Consider the following 15,551-nt stretch of genomic DNA (forward strand, 5'->3'; position numbering starts at 1 on the left):
TCATCTTTGATGGTTGTGTTTTAAGAACTTTTTCAGAAGGGAGGAGAGAAATGTTTTGGAAATTGATTTAGAAACGTCTTTTGATGCCATTACTTTTTTCCCATGATTTTTTTTTAACATCTTTATTGGAGTATAATTGCTTTACAATGGTGTGTTAGTTTCTGCTTTATAACAAAGTGAATCAGCTATACATATACATATATCCCCATATCCCCTCCCTCTTGCGTCTCCCTCCCACCCTCCCTATCCCACCCCTCTAGGTGGTCACAAAGCACCGAGCTGATCTCCCTGTGCTATGCAGCTGCTTCCCACTAGCTATCTGTTTTACATTTGGTAGCGTATATATATCCATGCCACTCTCTCACTTCGTCCCAGCTTCCCCTACCCCCTCTCCGTGTCCTCAAGTCCATTCTCTACGTCTGCGTCTTTATTCCTGTACTGCCCCTAGGATCTTCAGAACCTTTTTTTTTTTTAAATTCCATATATATGTTTAGCATACGGTATTTGTTTTTCTTTCTGACTTCACTCTGTATGACAGTCTCTAGGTCCATCCACCTCACTACAAATAACTCAATATTGTTTCTTTTTATGGCTGAGTAATATTCCATTGTATATATGTGCCACATCTTCTTTATCCATTCATCTGTTGATGGACACTTAGGTTGCTTCCATGTCCTGGCTATTGTAAATAGAGCTGCAATGAACATTGTGGTACATGACTTTTTGAATTATGGTTTTCTCAGGGTATATGCCCAGTAGTGGGATTGCTGGGTTGTATGGTAGCTCTGTTTTTAGTTTTTTTAAGTAACCTCCGTACTGTTCTCCATAGTGGCTGTATCAATTTACATTCCCACCAACAGTGCAAGAGGGTTCCCTTTTCTCCACACCCTCTCCAACATTTATTGTTTGTAGATTTTTTGGTGGTGGCCATTCTGACTGGTGTGAGGTGATACCTCATTGTAGTTTTTTTTTTTTTTCTTTTTTTTGCGGTACGCGGGCCTCTCACGGTTGTGGCCTCTCCCGTTGCGGAGCACAGGCTCCGGACGCGCAGGCTCAGCGGCCATGGCTCACGGGCCCAGCCGCTCCGCGGCATGTGGGATCTTCCCCCACCGGGACACGAACCTGTGTCCCCTGCATCGGCAGGCGGACTCTCAACCACTGCGCCACCAGGGAAGCCCCTCATTGTAGTTTTGATTTGCATTTCTCTAATGATTAGTGATGTTGAGCATCCTTTCATGTGTTTGTTGGCTATCTGTATATCTTCTTTGGAGAAATGTGTACTTAGGTCTTCTGACCAGTTTTGGATTGGGTTGTTTCTATTTTGATATTGAGCTGCATGAGCTGCTTGGAAATTTTGGAGATTAATCCTTTGTCTGTTGCTTCATTTGCAAATATCTTCTTCCATTCTGAGGGTTGTCTTTTCGTCTTGTTTATGGTTTCCTTTGCTGTGCAAAAGCTTTTAAGTTTCATTAGGTCCCACATGTTTATTTTTGTTTTTATTTCCATTCCTCTAGGAGGTGGGTCAAAAAGGATCTTGCTGTGATTTATGTCATAGAGTGTTCTGCCTATGTTTTCCTCTAAGAGTTTTATAGTGTCTAGTCTTACATTTAGGTCTTTAATCCATTTTGAGTTTATTTTTGTGTATGGTGTTCTTCAGTGATCTCTTGGTTATTTAACAGTGTATTGTTTAGCCTCCATATGTTTGTATTTTTTAGTTTTTTTTCCTGTAGTAGATATCTAGTCTTATAGCATTGTGGTCAGAAAAGATACTTGATTTCAATTTTCTTAAATTTACCAAGGCTTGATTTGTGACCCAAGATATGATCTATCCTGGAGAATGTTCCATGAGCACTTGAGAAGAAAGTGTATTCTGTTGTTTTTGGATGGAATGTCCTATAAGTATCAATTAAGTCCATCTTGTATAATCTATCATTTAAAGCTTGTGTTTCCTTATTTATTTTCATTTTGGATGATCTGTCCAGTGGTGGAAGTGGAGTGTTAAAGTCCCCTACTATGATTGTGTTACTGTTGATTTCCCCTTTTATGGCAGTTAACATTTGCCTTATGTATTGGGGTGCTCCTCATCTATGTTGGGTGCATAAATATTTACAATTGTTATATCTTCTTCTTGGATTGATTCCTTGATCATTATGCAGTGTCCTTCTTTGTCTCTTGTAATAGTCTTTATTTTACAGTCTATTTTGTCTGATATGAGAATTGCTACTCCAGCTTTCTTTTTTTTTTTTTTGCGGTATGCAGGGCCTCTCACCATTGTGGCCTCTCCCGTTGCGGAGCACAGGCTCCGGACGCGCAGGCTCAGCGGCCATGGCTCACGGGCCAAGCCACTCCGCAGCATGTGGGATCCTCCCAGACCGGGGCACAAACCTGTATCCCCTGCATCGGCAGGCGGACTCTCAACCACTGCACCACCAGGGAAGCCCCTCCAGCTTTCTTTTGATTTCCATTTTCATGGAATATCTTTTTCCATCCGCTCACTTTCAGTCTGTATGTGTCCCTAGGTCTGAAGTGGGTCACTTGTAGACAGCATATATAGAGGTCTTGTTTTTGTATCCATTCAGCCAGTCTGTGTCCTTTGGTTGGCGCATTTAATACATTTACATTTAAGGTAGTTATCGATATGTATGTTCCTATTACCATTTTTTAAATTGTTTTGGGTTTGTTATTGTGGGTCTTTTCCTTCTCTTGTGTTTCCTGCCTAGAGAAGTTCCTTTAGCATTTGTTGTAAAGCTCGTTTGGTGGTGCTGAATTCTCTTAGCTTTTGCTTGTCTGTAAAGGTTTTAATTTCTCTGTCGAATCTGAATGAGATTCTTACTGGGTAGAGTAATCTTGGTTGTAGGTTTTTCCCTTTCATCACTTTAAATATGTTCTGCCACTCCCTTCTGGCTTGCAGTTTCTGCTGAAAGATCAGCTGTTAACCTTATGGGGATTCCCTTGTATATTATTTGTTGTTTTTCCCTTGCTGCTTTTAATATTTTTTTTTGTATTTAATTTTTGATAGTTTGATTAATATGTGTCTTAGTGTGTTTCTCCTTGGATTTATCCTGTATGGGACTCTCTGTGCTTCCTGGACTTGACTGACTATTCCTTTCCCGTATTAGGGAAGTTTTCAACTATAATCTCTTCAAATATTTTCTCAGTCCCTTTCTTTTTCTCTTCTTCTTCTGAAACCCCTATAATTTGAATGTTGTTGCATTTAATGTTGTCCCAGAGGTCTCTGAGACTGTTCTCAATTCTTTTCATTCTTTTGACTCCATTACTCTTAATAGCTAAGCATGTTTTTTAAATTATTGGTAAAAATTCTGACGTACTTTTTTCTCTGCCTTCTTCTTTCCTCTTCCTCTTCTATTTTTTAGCTGTCCTTGTATCATTTTCCATCCTGTTTTTGAGTCTCCATTGCCCCTCATTTACCAACATCATAGGGTTCCATAATCTGCTCAGTCAAGCATGCTCTAACACAACTTTCATAAGTTGTCCGTGGGGCTTCCTTGGTGGCACAGTGGTTAAGAATCTGCCTGCCAATGCAGGGGACACGGGTCGAGCCCTGGTCCAGGAAGATCCCACATGCTGTGGGGCAACTAAGCCTGTGCGCCACAGCTACTGAGCCTGCACTCTAGAGCCCATGAGGCACAACTATTGAAGCCTGTGCGCCTAGAGCCCGTGCTCTGCAACAAGAGAAGCCACCGCAGTGAGAAGCCCACGCACCACAACGAAGAGTAACCCCAGCTTTCCACAACTAGAGAAAAACCCGCACGCAGCAACGAAGACCAAACACAGCCAAAAATAAATAAAATAAAATAAATAAATTTATTTAAAAAAAAAAAAGCCCAGGGCTGATTCAGACTTGCCACATCAGTGAGTTCATCCAAGTGTAAAGTGATATGTTTAAAAAAAAAAAAAAAAGGTGTCCACGGACCCCGCCCTTAGTACTGGCTAGGTCTTTGGCCCACTGGAGCTTCCGTTTGCCCCTCTGCTATCATCTAGTCCTCCAGTCTGGCTTAACTAGATTTCCTAGACTTACTTTGCTCTCTGTTACAGTGATTTCTACTGCTGAGGAGAAGTATAATTATTTCCTAGAGGCACACATTTCAGCTTTGAATTTGGTTACCAATCTTGCTTCTTTTTGGATTTTGGAAATTACTGCATTGATTAGGGCCCAAATTTGTGGTGGTGTTCCAGTGCAATTAGTGCTGTTCTAGGTTGCAAGTTTTCTTTTCGCCCATAATTACTCTGTACATTCTTGTTGCAGATGAAGGACTTCCAAATCTGTCTTTATGTTACCTTCTCCCACCATTTGTTTATTATATTTGGGGTATTGTTGTGGAAGACTACTGTGGTGAAAAAAATGATCTTTATATCTTATGTCTCTAAATTCCTTGGACAGGCACTGGTCACCCATGTCTTTATTTCTGTAATATTCAGTTCGGCATTCCTGACCCCTGACCTCTGTTGCTAGATCTTTTACTATGTAGATAGGAGTGCTCTTGGCTTTGGGGGAATGGACACTGATAATTCTGTAGTACATTCTTATTTGATATAGGATGATAAGTATGTTCTTAAGAATCCACATATTATCCAAAATTGTATTATAAAAGCAGTCATTTCAGTGAGGTAGGAAAAGGGGTTAGGTTCCGTCATTATTCCTACAGACATGTCAATGTATTAAGGATATAAGAGACACAGCCTGAGCAATACAGCCACTTATTTGGCTTTTACTTGAAAGTAGTGGTCTTTTACCACTGTCACCAGCATTATTATTATTATTATTTAATAGATCTTTATCGGAGTATAATTGCTTCACAATACTATGTTAGTTTCTGCTGTACACCAAAGTGAATCAGCCATATGCATGCATATGTCCCCACATCCCCTCCCTCTTGAGCCTCCCTCCCACCCTCCCTGGTCATTGCAAAGCAACGAGCTGATATCCCTGTGCTATGCTGCTGCTTCCCACTAGCTAACTATTTTACATTCGGTAGTGTATATATGTCAATGCTACTCTCACTTCGCCCCAGCTTCCCCCTCCCACCCCATGTCCTTAAGTCCATTCTCTATTTCTACATCTTTATTTCTGCCCTGCAACTAGGTTCTTCAGTACCAATTGTTTTCTTTTTTTAGATTCCATATATATGCATTAGCATACGGTATTTGTTTTTCTCTTTCTGATTTACTTCACTCTATGACAGACTCTAAGTCCATCCACTTTACAACAAATAACTCAGTTTCACTTTTTATGGCTGAATAATATTCCATTGTATATATGTGCCACATCTTCTTTATCCATTCATCTGTTGATGGACATTTAGGTTGGTTCCATGTCCTGGCTATTGTAAATAGTGCTGCAGTGAACATTGTGGTACATGTCTCTTTTTTTGCGGTACACGGGCCTCTCACTGTTGTGGCCTCTCCCGTTGCGGAGCACAGGCTCTGGACGCGCAGGCTCAGTGGCCATGGCTCACGTGCCTAGCTGCTCCACGGCATGTGGGATCTTCCCGGACCAGGGCACAAACCCGTGTCCCCTGCATCGGCAGGCAGACTCTCAACCACTGCGCCACCAGGGAAGCCCCATGTCTCTTTTTGAATTATGGTTTTCTCAGAGTATATGCCCAGTAGTGGGATTGCTGGGTCATATGGTAGTTCTATTTTTAGTTTTTTAAGGAAGCTCCATATTGTTTTCCATAGTGGTTGTATACAACCACTATGCGGGATACACACCAACAGTGTGGGAGGGTTCCCTTTTAACCACACCCTTTCCAGCATTTATTGTTTCTAGATTTTTTGATGATGGCCATTCTGACCAGCATGAGGTCATTGTAGTTTTGATTTGCATTTCTCTAATAATTAGTGACATTGAGAATCTTTTCATATGCCTCTTGGCCATCTGTATGTCTTCCTTGGTGAAATGTCTGTTTAGGTCTTCTGTCCATCTTTTAATTGGATTGTTTGTTTTTTTGATATTGAGCTCCATGGGTTGTTTGTATATTTTGGAGATTAATCCTTTGTCTGTTGTTTCATTTGCAAATATTTTCTCTCATTCTGAGGGTTGTCTTTTTGTCTTGTTTATGGTTTCCTTTGCTGTGCAAAAGCTTTTAAGTTTAATTAAGTCCCATTTGTTTGTTTTTATTTCCGTTACTCTAGAAGGTGGGTCAAAAAATATCTTGCTGTGGTTTATGTCAAAGAGTATTTTTCCTATGTTCTCCTGTAAGAGTTTTATAGTGTCTGGTTTTATATTTAGGTCTCTAATCCATTTGGAGTTTATTTTTGTGTATAGTGTTAGGTGGTGTTCTAATTTCATTCTTTTACATGTAGCTGTCCAGTTTTCCCAGCACCACTTATTAAAGAGGCTGTCTTTTCTCCATTGTGTGTTCTTACCTCCTTTGTCGTGAATTTGGTGACCATATGTGAGTGTGTTTATCTCTTGGCATTCTATCCTGTACCATTGATCTATATTTCTGTTTTTGTGCCAGTACCATACTGTCTTGATTACTGTAGCTTTGTAGTTTAGTTTGAAGTCAGGGAGCCTGTTTCCTCCAACCTCATTTTCCTTTCTCAAGATTGCTTTGGCTATTCAGGGTCTTTTGTGTTTCTATACGAACTGTAAAATTTTTTGTTCTAATTCACCAGCAGTATTATTAGCATATTACTTTGTGTTATTATATTTATTACTCATTATTTTGATAAAAAGTATAACAGCACTCAGAGCAGCTGTGCTGCCAGCAATAGCTTTTCTTCCTATGGTGCCGTATCTTCAGGAACATTAGCAGTCTGCACAATGCAATTCAGGTTCCCTATTTAATTAATTATATTCATTATGCTTAATTATATTAAATATACTCCCTAGTTAATTGATGAATTTTATATATTGGTTTTATATATTGAGCTATGGTGAATTTTTATAACTCAGTATAATTAATATAACTAATATAATTAACTATATTGAGTTATAAAAATTCACTGTAGCAGAAATCTCTGTACGTTATGAGTTGCGTAAATATTGGTGGAGTTAGTTTGGAATGAGTAATGATTCCTATGGGAAACCAACATTTCTCCAAACAAACTTTTATAGCATAACCAAACACTTCTTCATGTCTAAAGCAGGGATAATACCTTACCTATATTACAGGTTTGCTCTAAAACTCAGTTGAGAGGATGAATATTTATTTACTCTTTCATTGAACAAACCTTTAATGAGTACCAATATGTACAAAACACTGTGCTAGGTGATGGGGTGGTAAATCAGATGCCCTTCCCTTAAGGAGCCTACAATTTAGTAGAATAAGAAAGTCATGTAAAAAATGAAATTGATTGTAATGGGTGCCATATATGATGGAGGTCAGGGTGTGAAGGGGAGGAACTGTAAACGGCTTTGTGGAATAGTTTCTATTCGACTTGAGTCTTGAAAGATCACAGGTGCTTGTCAGGTAGCCAAGTGTGGGAATGGTGGTAAGTAGAGGAAAGCAGGAGCAACGATATAGAGACCAGTGTTTTCTGAAGCCGCAGTTACAAATGATTAGAGGATAGAAGTACCAGATATATTGCAGGATGGGATGAGGTATGTGTATAAATAAAATAGGGCTGGAAGGTGAGATGCATGATCTTAGGAGCCTTTCTAAGGAGTCTGAATTCTGTAGACAGTGGGAAGCCATCGTGGGACCTTGAGCTAAGAAATAACATGATCAATTCTACATTTTAAAAAGATAACTGTGCTTCACATCATATGTCATTAGGGAAATGCAAATTAAAACAATGAGATACTATTATATGCCTATTAGAATGGTCAAAATCCAGAACACTGACAACATCAAATGCTGGTGAGGATGTGGAGCAGTAGGAGCTCTTATTCCTTCCTGGTGGGAACGCAATATAGAACAACCACTTTTGAAGACACTTTGGCAGTTTCTTACAAAACTAAACATACCCTTACTGTAAGATCTAGCAGTTGTACTCACTGGTGTTTACCCCGGTAAGTTGAAAACTTATACGTCTACACAAAAACCTGCACATGGATGTTTATAGTGGCTTTACTCATAAACTATTCTGTGTGATACTATAATGATGGGTACATTACTATACATTTGTGGAAATCAATAGAATTTGCAACACCAAGAATGAACCCTAATGTGAACTATGGCCTTTGAGTGATAATGATGTGTCAATGTAGGTTCATCTGTTGTAACAAATACACCACTCTGGTGTAGGTTGTTGATGGTGGGAGAGGCTGTGCATGTGTGGGGGCAGGGAGTGTGTGGGAACTGTCTGTACTTCTGCCTAATTTTGCAGCGAACCTAAAACTGCTCTAAACAATAGTTTATTTAAAAGGAAAAAAAATTCAGGCTTTAGGCTAACTTAGATTCATTTCCCTCATTTAGTCTGAATTGATGGTTTCACCCCAGTGCATTCTAAAGTCAAATATTAAAAAATTTTAGAACTTTGAGTGACCTTTCCCCCTATTATCTATAGATAATTAAGAGTAAAGTAATTTCTGAACTATGTGATGTGATACCCTAATCCAGTTTTTATTAAACTTTCTTTTTTTAAAAAAGATAACTGTTGACATCCTAGAGAATGGATCAGAAGAGTGAAGGGCAGGTGTCAAGGATTATAGCTAGGCTATCAAAGTTGCTCAGTTAAGAGCTAATGAAGACCTGAACTAAGTCCTAATCAGTGTGGCTGGAGAAGGTCACAGATTATAGAAATGTTAAGTTGTACTGTTAGGATTAGATACCTTGAGGCTAGCAGAAAAATCTAAAATGATTCCTAGCTTTCTGGCTTAAGTGATTAGGTTAATGGTGGTACCCTTTACCAAGATGGAGACTGTAGGACAAGAAGGAGGTTTGTAGGAAAGATGATTAGTTTTGGACGTGTTGGATTTCAGGTGTCTGTCTTGTATCCAGATTTTACTTGATTTTAAAGATTTATTTATTATTTATTTATTTTGTTTATTTTTGGCTGCATCAGGTCTTAGTTGTGGCACTTGGGATCTTCGTTGAGGCATGTGGAATCTTTTGTTGTGGTGCACGGGCTTCTCTCTAGTTGTGGCATGCGGGTTTTCTCCTCTCCAGTTGTGGCGTGCAGGCTCCAGGGTACATAGGCTCTGTAGTTTGCAGCACGTGGGCTGTAGCTGAGGTGCGTGAGCTCAGTAGTTGTGGTGTGCGGGCTTAGTTGCCCCATGGCATGTGGGATCTTAGTCCCCTGACCAGGGATCGAACCCACGTCCCATGCTTTGTAAGGCAGATTCTTTACCACTGGACCACCAGGCAAGTACCTATTTTTATTTTTTTTAAATGTTTATTTATTTATTTATGTGGCTGCATCAGATCTTGGTTGTGGCATGTGAGCTCTTTGTTGTGGCGTGTAGGCTTCTCTCTAGTTGTGGCGTGTGGGTTCCAGAGTGTGCGGGCTCAGTAGTTGCGGCACATGGGCTTTCTAGTTGTGGCACGCGGGCTCTAGAGCATGTGGGCTTAGTTGCCCCGTGGTATGTGGGATCTTAGTTCCCCAACCAGGGATTAAACCGGTGTCCCCTGCATTGGAAGGTGGATTCTTTTTTTTTTTTAAATAAATTTATTTATTTATTTATTTATTTTTGGCTGCGTTGGGTCTTCGTTGCTGTGCACAGGCTTTCTCTAGTTGTGGCGAGTGGGGGCTACTCTTCGTTGCGGTGCACCGGCTTCTCACTCTGGTGGCTTCTCTTGCTGTGGAGCACGGGCTCTAGGCGTGTGGACTTCAGTAGTTGTGGCACGCGGGCTCAGTAGTTGTGGCTCATGGGCTCTAGAGCGCAGGCTCAGTAGTTGTGGCGCACGGGCTTAGTTGTTCTGCGGCATGTGGGATCTTCCTGGGCCAGGGCTTGAACCCGTGTCCCCTGCATTGGCAGGTGGATTCTTAACCACTACGCCACGAGGGAAGTCCCCTGGAAGGTGGATTCTTAACCACTGGACCACCAGGGAAGTTCCTAGTATCCAGATTTTAGATACCTGTGAAAATCATGTCTATAGAATGGAGATGTAGGTTATTAATCAAACCACAAGTTTTAAAAAATAACTTCTCCTTAATCACATTGTTATGAAAATTGCGGTGACTTCAGTGATATATCCTTTGGCAAAAAAAAGTAAAAAATTTATCACCCATTTTTCTTCTTCATTCCTGCACTGCCCTAGTGTTCACATTCTGTTCACCTAGTCTTACAGATATTCTTCCCCCACTCTGAGGCTTTACCCATTCTGAAATACATTCAAGAGTCTACCTACCTTTAGGGAATACTTCTCAACTTATTTTATGAGGGCAGTATTACCTTGATATCAAACCAGACACTAGATCAATAACTTGTATGGATATAGACACAAAAATCTTCAAAAAATACTAACAAACTAAATCTAGTAACATATATAAATGATTACAGACCATATACAAATGGATTTATCCCACTGATTCAAGGTTGGTTCAATATATCAAAAAGCAGTCAATGTAATACACCATATTAATAGAATATGAGACAAAAACCACATGATCATCTGAGACACTAAAGAAAAGTATTTGACAAAATCTAACACTGTGATTTAAAAAAGACAACTGACACCTAAACTAAGTAGGAATAGAAGGGAACGTTCTCCATCTGATAAAGATTACCTATGAAAACCCCACAGCTAAAATCATAACTTGTGGTGAGAGGCTGAATGATTTTCCCTACAACAGGAAAAAGACAAGAATGTTTGCTCTTACCACTTCTATTCAACCTGTATTGGAGATTCCAGGCAGGGCAATTAGGTAAGAAAAGGAAATAAAGGTCATCTAGATGGGAAAGGAAGAAGTTAAAATTTCTGTTTGTAATTGACATTATCTTGTATGTAGAAAATCCTAAGGAATCCACTTAGAAAAATACTAGAACTACTGAGTTCAGCAAGGTTGCAGTGAACAAGACCAATATATTAAAATCAATTGTATTTTTATACACTAGCAATGAGCAATCTGACAATGGAACTAAGAACAATTTCATTGATAGTGACATCAAAAAGAACAAAATTCTTAGAAACACGTTTTTAAAATACAAAACGTATAATCTGAAAGCTATAAAACATTGTTGAAAGCAATTAAAGAAGTTATAAATAAACTGAAAGATATTGCATGTTGATGGATTATAAGACTTAATATTGTTAAGATGGTAATACTATCCAAATTAATCTGTAGACTGAACACAGTCCTTATCAAAATCCCAACTGGTGTTTCTGCAAAATACACAAGCTGATCCTATAATTCCTATGGAAATTCAGATGACCCAGAATAGCCAACAATCTTGAAAGAGAAGAACAAGTTAGAAGACTCACACTTCCCGATCTCAAAACTTACTACAAAGCTACAAAGACAGTATGCTACTGGCATAAGGATAGACATATAGATCAATGGAACAGAATTGAGGTTATGGTCAGCTGGTTTTCAACAAGGGTGCCAAGACAATTCAATGAATTTAGAATAGTCTTTCTAACAAATGGTGCTGAGACAACTGGTTATTTGTCTGCAAAAGAATAGATCTGTACCCCTATTGTACAACAACCACAAAAATAAATTCAAAATGGACTATAGACCTAAATGTAAGGGCTACACTATACAATTCTTAGAAAAATATGTACTGGTCAATTGTTATTACCTTGCATTAGGCAAAGCTTTTAAAATATGACACCCAAAGTATAAGCAACAGAAGAAAAATAGTCAAATTGGGCTTCATTAAAATTAAAAACTTTTGTGCTTCAAAGGAAACTATCAAGAAAGTTAAAAGACAACCCATGAAATTGGAGAAAATATTTGTGAATCATATATCCGTTAAACAGCTTGTATCTGGAAAGTGTTAAACATAAATAACTCAATGGACAGGATCTGTATGGACTTTCTGAATAGACATTTCTGTAAAGAATATGTGCAAATGGGTACTAAGCACATAAAAAGATTCTTAACATCATTAGTCATTAAGGCAAATCACAACCACAGTGAGACACTACTTCATACACACTACGATGGCTTTAATCAAAAGACAATAAAATGTATTGGCAAGGATGTGAAGAAATCCAAACCCTTGTTCATTGTTGGTGGGAATGTAAAATGGTTTAGACCACTTTTGAAAACAGTATGGTAGTCCCACAAATTGCTAAACACAGGGTTACCACACAACCCATCAGTTCCACTTCTAGATATATATGGAAGAGAAAGGAAAAAACATGTCTATCACAGACTTGTAATTGAGTGTTCTCATAGCATTATTCATAATAGGCAAAAATTGGAAACAACCCAGAATGCCCATCAACTGATGGCTGGATAAGTAACGTGGTACATCCTTATAATGGACTATTATTCAGAAATAAAAAAGAATGAAGTACTGATACATCTTAGAACATGGATGAACTTTGAAAACATTATGCTAAGTGAAAGAAGCTGGTCACAAAAGTTTACATATTGTATGATTCTATTTATGTGAAATGTCCAGAATAGGCAAAATTTTAAAAACAAAGTAGATTAGTGATTGCCTAGGGCTGAGAGAGACAGAATTTAGGAGTGTGTCTAAAGAATAAGAGGTTCCTTTTAGGGTTGATGAGAATGTTCTAAAAATGATTATGGTGATGGTTGTACAATTTTGTAACCATACTAAAGCCCAGTAAATTTTAGGCTTTAAATGGGTGAATTTTATGGTATATAAATTATATCGCCATAAAGGTACTGAAAAGGTTTACCTACTTCTCCAGAAAGAATATGTATCATTTGTCCTTTTAGTTTAAGTTCAAGCCCCCTCCGCCTTTTCAAAGTTTTCACTGATTAATAGCAATTTATCAATTTGATTATTCCTATTCTCCTAATTATACACTTATAATTTATTTTAGTATTTCTGTTGGTTGTGTTTGCCTTTCATATTCATTAGCCATTGTATGTTTGTGTGTAGAGATTATGTCTAATGTCTGTTACCAGTATTAACCTCATCTCAGTGCTATACTGGTGGACAACCTTTGGAAACCCAAATTCTTATTGATTATTTAGTGAATCCTACTTTTAAGATGGTTACTATTCCTTTTATTCAGTGTGATTCAGATGTACAATGGCTATAACATACTTTGTATGGGTTATAAAATGTAACTTACGTGTTTTAGGAAAGGATGTGCATAAGTTATTCAAAGTCTTGCAAATATATACCTACATGTGGAGTTCATTGGTTTAAATATCATTAACAAAAAAACATATTTGTTGAGCATGTAGTGTAAGTAACTGCTGAGCTCTAGTAAGATAAAGTGTAGCAAATATACCTGTTCTTAATAATCTTACACTCTAATTGGGAGAGTGAGTTCAAAGACAATTGTGTAAAGTTCAGGATTAGGCCTAGTAAGCACTAAAATGAATTCCGGGCTCTCTGGAAGGCTGATATGGGCCAGAGTTGAGAAAATCTTTGTGGAGGAATGAGACTTTCACATAGGCTTGTTAAAAAAACATTATTCTTGTTTTTTAGGTACAAAACTCAAAACATGAACAACGATATATATTACCAATGTTCAAAGCTGATTTGGTTAGAACTGGAATACAGTTGCCTACAACATATTCCAGAGGAATTAGAAAAGTCAAAGTAATGGATAACAGAAAAGATCCTCCATTCTTCAATGAAGATAACATGGGACCATTTTACTACAGACTTCCTTTCTATGATACCATGGAGCTCTTCATTGAAACACTGACTGGAACATGTTTTGAGCTGAGAGTTTCACGCTTTGAAGCTGTTATTTCTGTGAAAGCAAAAATTCGAAGATTGGAAGGTACTAGTCTTTCTTGTTTTGTAGGATATGAGGATTAAATTTGTTCAAGAGTGTATAATAACTTTTTAGCTTTTGTTATGGAGAAATGTCAAACATACATGGAATTAGAAAGAAATGGAGAATGAATCCTTATATACGTCCTACTCAGCTTCAACGGTTATCAATTCATGAACTGTTTTTTCCATTCCTGCATTTCCCCCACTCTGTTCCCTTTCTACCAGATTCTTTTGAATCAAAGCAAATCCCTGGCATTATGTTAATGGTGTGAAATAATATTTTAAAATAGTTTTTCAACAGGTTATGATGATGTGAAGATTCTGCAATAACTACCTTACAGTGATAATTGAATTCCCTTTTATTGACCCTGTTTACTTTTTTAGAGTGCTTTGTGAATTTTTTTTTTTTTTTTTTTTTTTTTTGCGGTACGCGGGCCTTTCACTGTTATGGCCTCTCCCGTTGCGGAGCACAGGCTCCGGACGCGCAGGCTCAGCGGCTACGACTCACGGGCCCAGCCGCTCCACGGCATGTGGGATCTTCCCGGACTGGGGCACGAACCCGCGTCCCCTGCAACGACAGGCGGACTCCCAACCACTGCGCCACCAGGGAAGCCCTACTTTTTCTTTTTTTAATGTGGAGATTTTCTGGGAAGAGTTTTTGGTTTACATTTACATAGATTTGAAGTTTCCTCAGTATAGCAGGGATACTGAATATTGTATAATGTCTCTTTTGTGGTTAGCATATTTGTGAAAAGTGTTATAAATTACTTTGTGTTAAAATTAGTCTTTTTCTTTGTACTTGGCAGATTTCTGAAATAAGTGGTATTTGCCATTTATAGTTGTTAAAATCCAGTAAAGACTAGAAAATTTTCCATATAACACTAAATGGATCTTTGCTTTTTGAGCCAGCTGGAACTTGCTTGTAATATAAAGGTAGAAACTAGCATGCCCTCCAGCTCAGTTTAAGTTCAGAATTATAGAAGGATGAGGAGGATTGGAATTTTTTATCTTTGTAAAGTCAGGGATCCTGGTATCTGAGTTTCTGAAATTTGGTATTCCTCTAGTAACTAAGTTCTATTGAAGTTAGTGACCAGCTGAGTCCAATGACCACATCAGTACACCCATTAATGGCACATGAAGCTTTTCTGTCCCCAAATGATTTGGTGAAATACAGAGTCAGAATAGTTTATTTTGACTTTTCCTGCTCTTTTATTTATATGATGGTGTAATGATATCTTTTTAGGAGCGGTAAGATTTAAAAAAAAACCCTCTTGTGTTCTAAGTAATCTCTGCATTTTTTCCTGCTTTCAGGCATTTTGAATAATCTCCGTGCAGCAGAAGCACTCTAGAGGGCATCCTGTTTAGTTCTCTTAATGGCAGAAGAGTAGATTTGGGCTTAGGAAAGATTAGGGGCTCATCCCAGGGAAATATTTACTGACAGAGTTGGACCAGAGCCAAGATATAGGCTACTTGTCCCCTGTAGGAGGAGACATAGGGTAAGAGCAATGACTTTGTAGTTATTAGACAGTTGAAACCTAGTTTAGACATTTATAAAACGAATATACTTATTGGGAGATTAAATGAGGTAATATGTAAAATCTCTACAGTCTTTGTCTGCTTGGGCTGTCACAATAAAATAGCATAGACTGGGAGGCTTAAACAACAGAAATTTATTTTCTCACAGTTCCAGAGCCTGAAACTCTGAGATCAGGGTACCAGCATGATTAGATTCTGGTGAGGCTTTCTTCCTGACTTGTAG

At 38.4% G+C, this 15,551-nt stretch overlaps 1 protein-coding gene across 3 annotated transcripts in view; it reads left to right on the forward strand.

Moving 5' to 3' along the window:
* Window positions 1–15,551, forward strand: part of ZFAND4 (zinc finger AN1-type containing 4) — a 72,240-nt gene that overhangs the window by 927 nt on the left and 55,762 nt on the right. For all 3 annotated transcript variants that reach the window (XM_060125705.1, XM_060125706.1, XM_060125704.1), the window contains exon 2: window positions 13,496–13,796. In XM_060125705.1, coding sequence (XP_059981688.1) covers window positions 13,535–13,796 — 262 coding nt within the window. In that variant the 5' untranslated portion in view covers window positions 13,496–13,534. The remainder of the gene's footprint in view (window positions 1–13,495; window positions 13,797–15,551) is intronic.

This window comes from Lagenorhynchus albirostris, chromosome 16, assembly GCF_949774975.1.
Source record: "Lagenorhynchus albirostris chromosome 16, mLagAlb1.1, whole genome shotgun sequence".
Lineage (NCBI taxonomy): Eukaryota > Metazoa > Chordata > Mammalia > Artiodactyla > Delphinidae > Lagenorhynchus > Lagenorhynchus albirostris.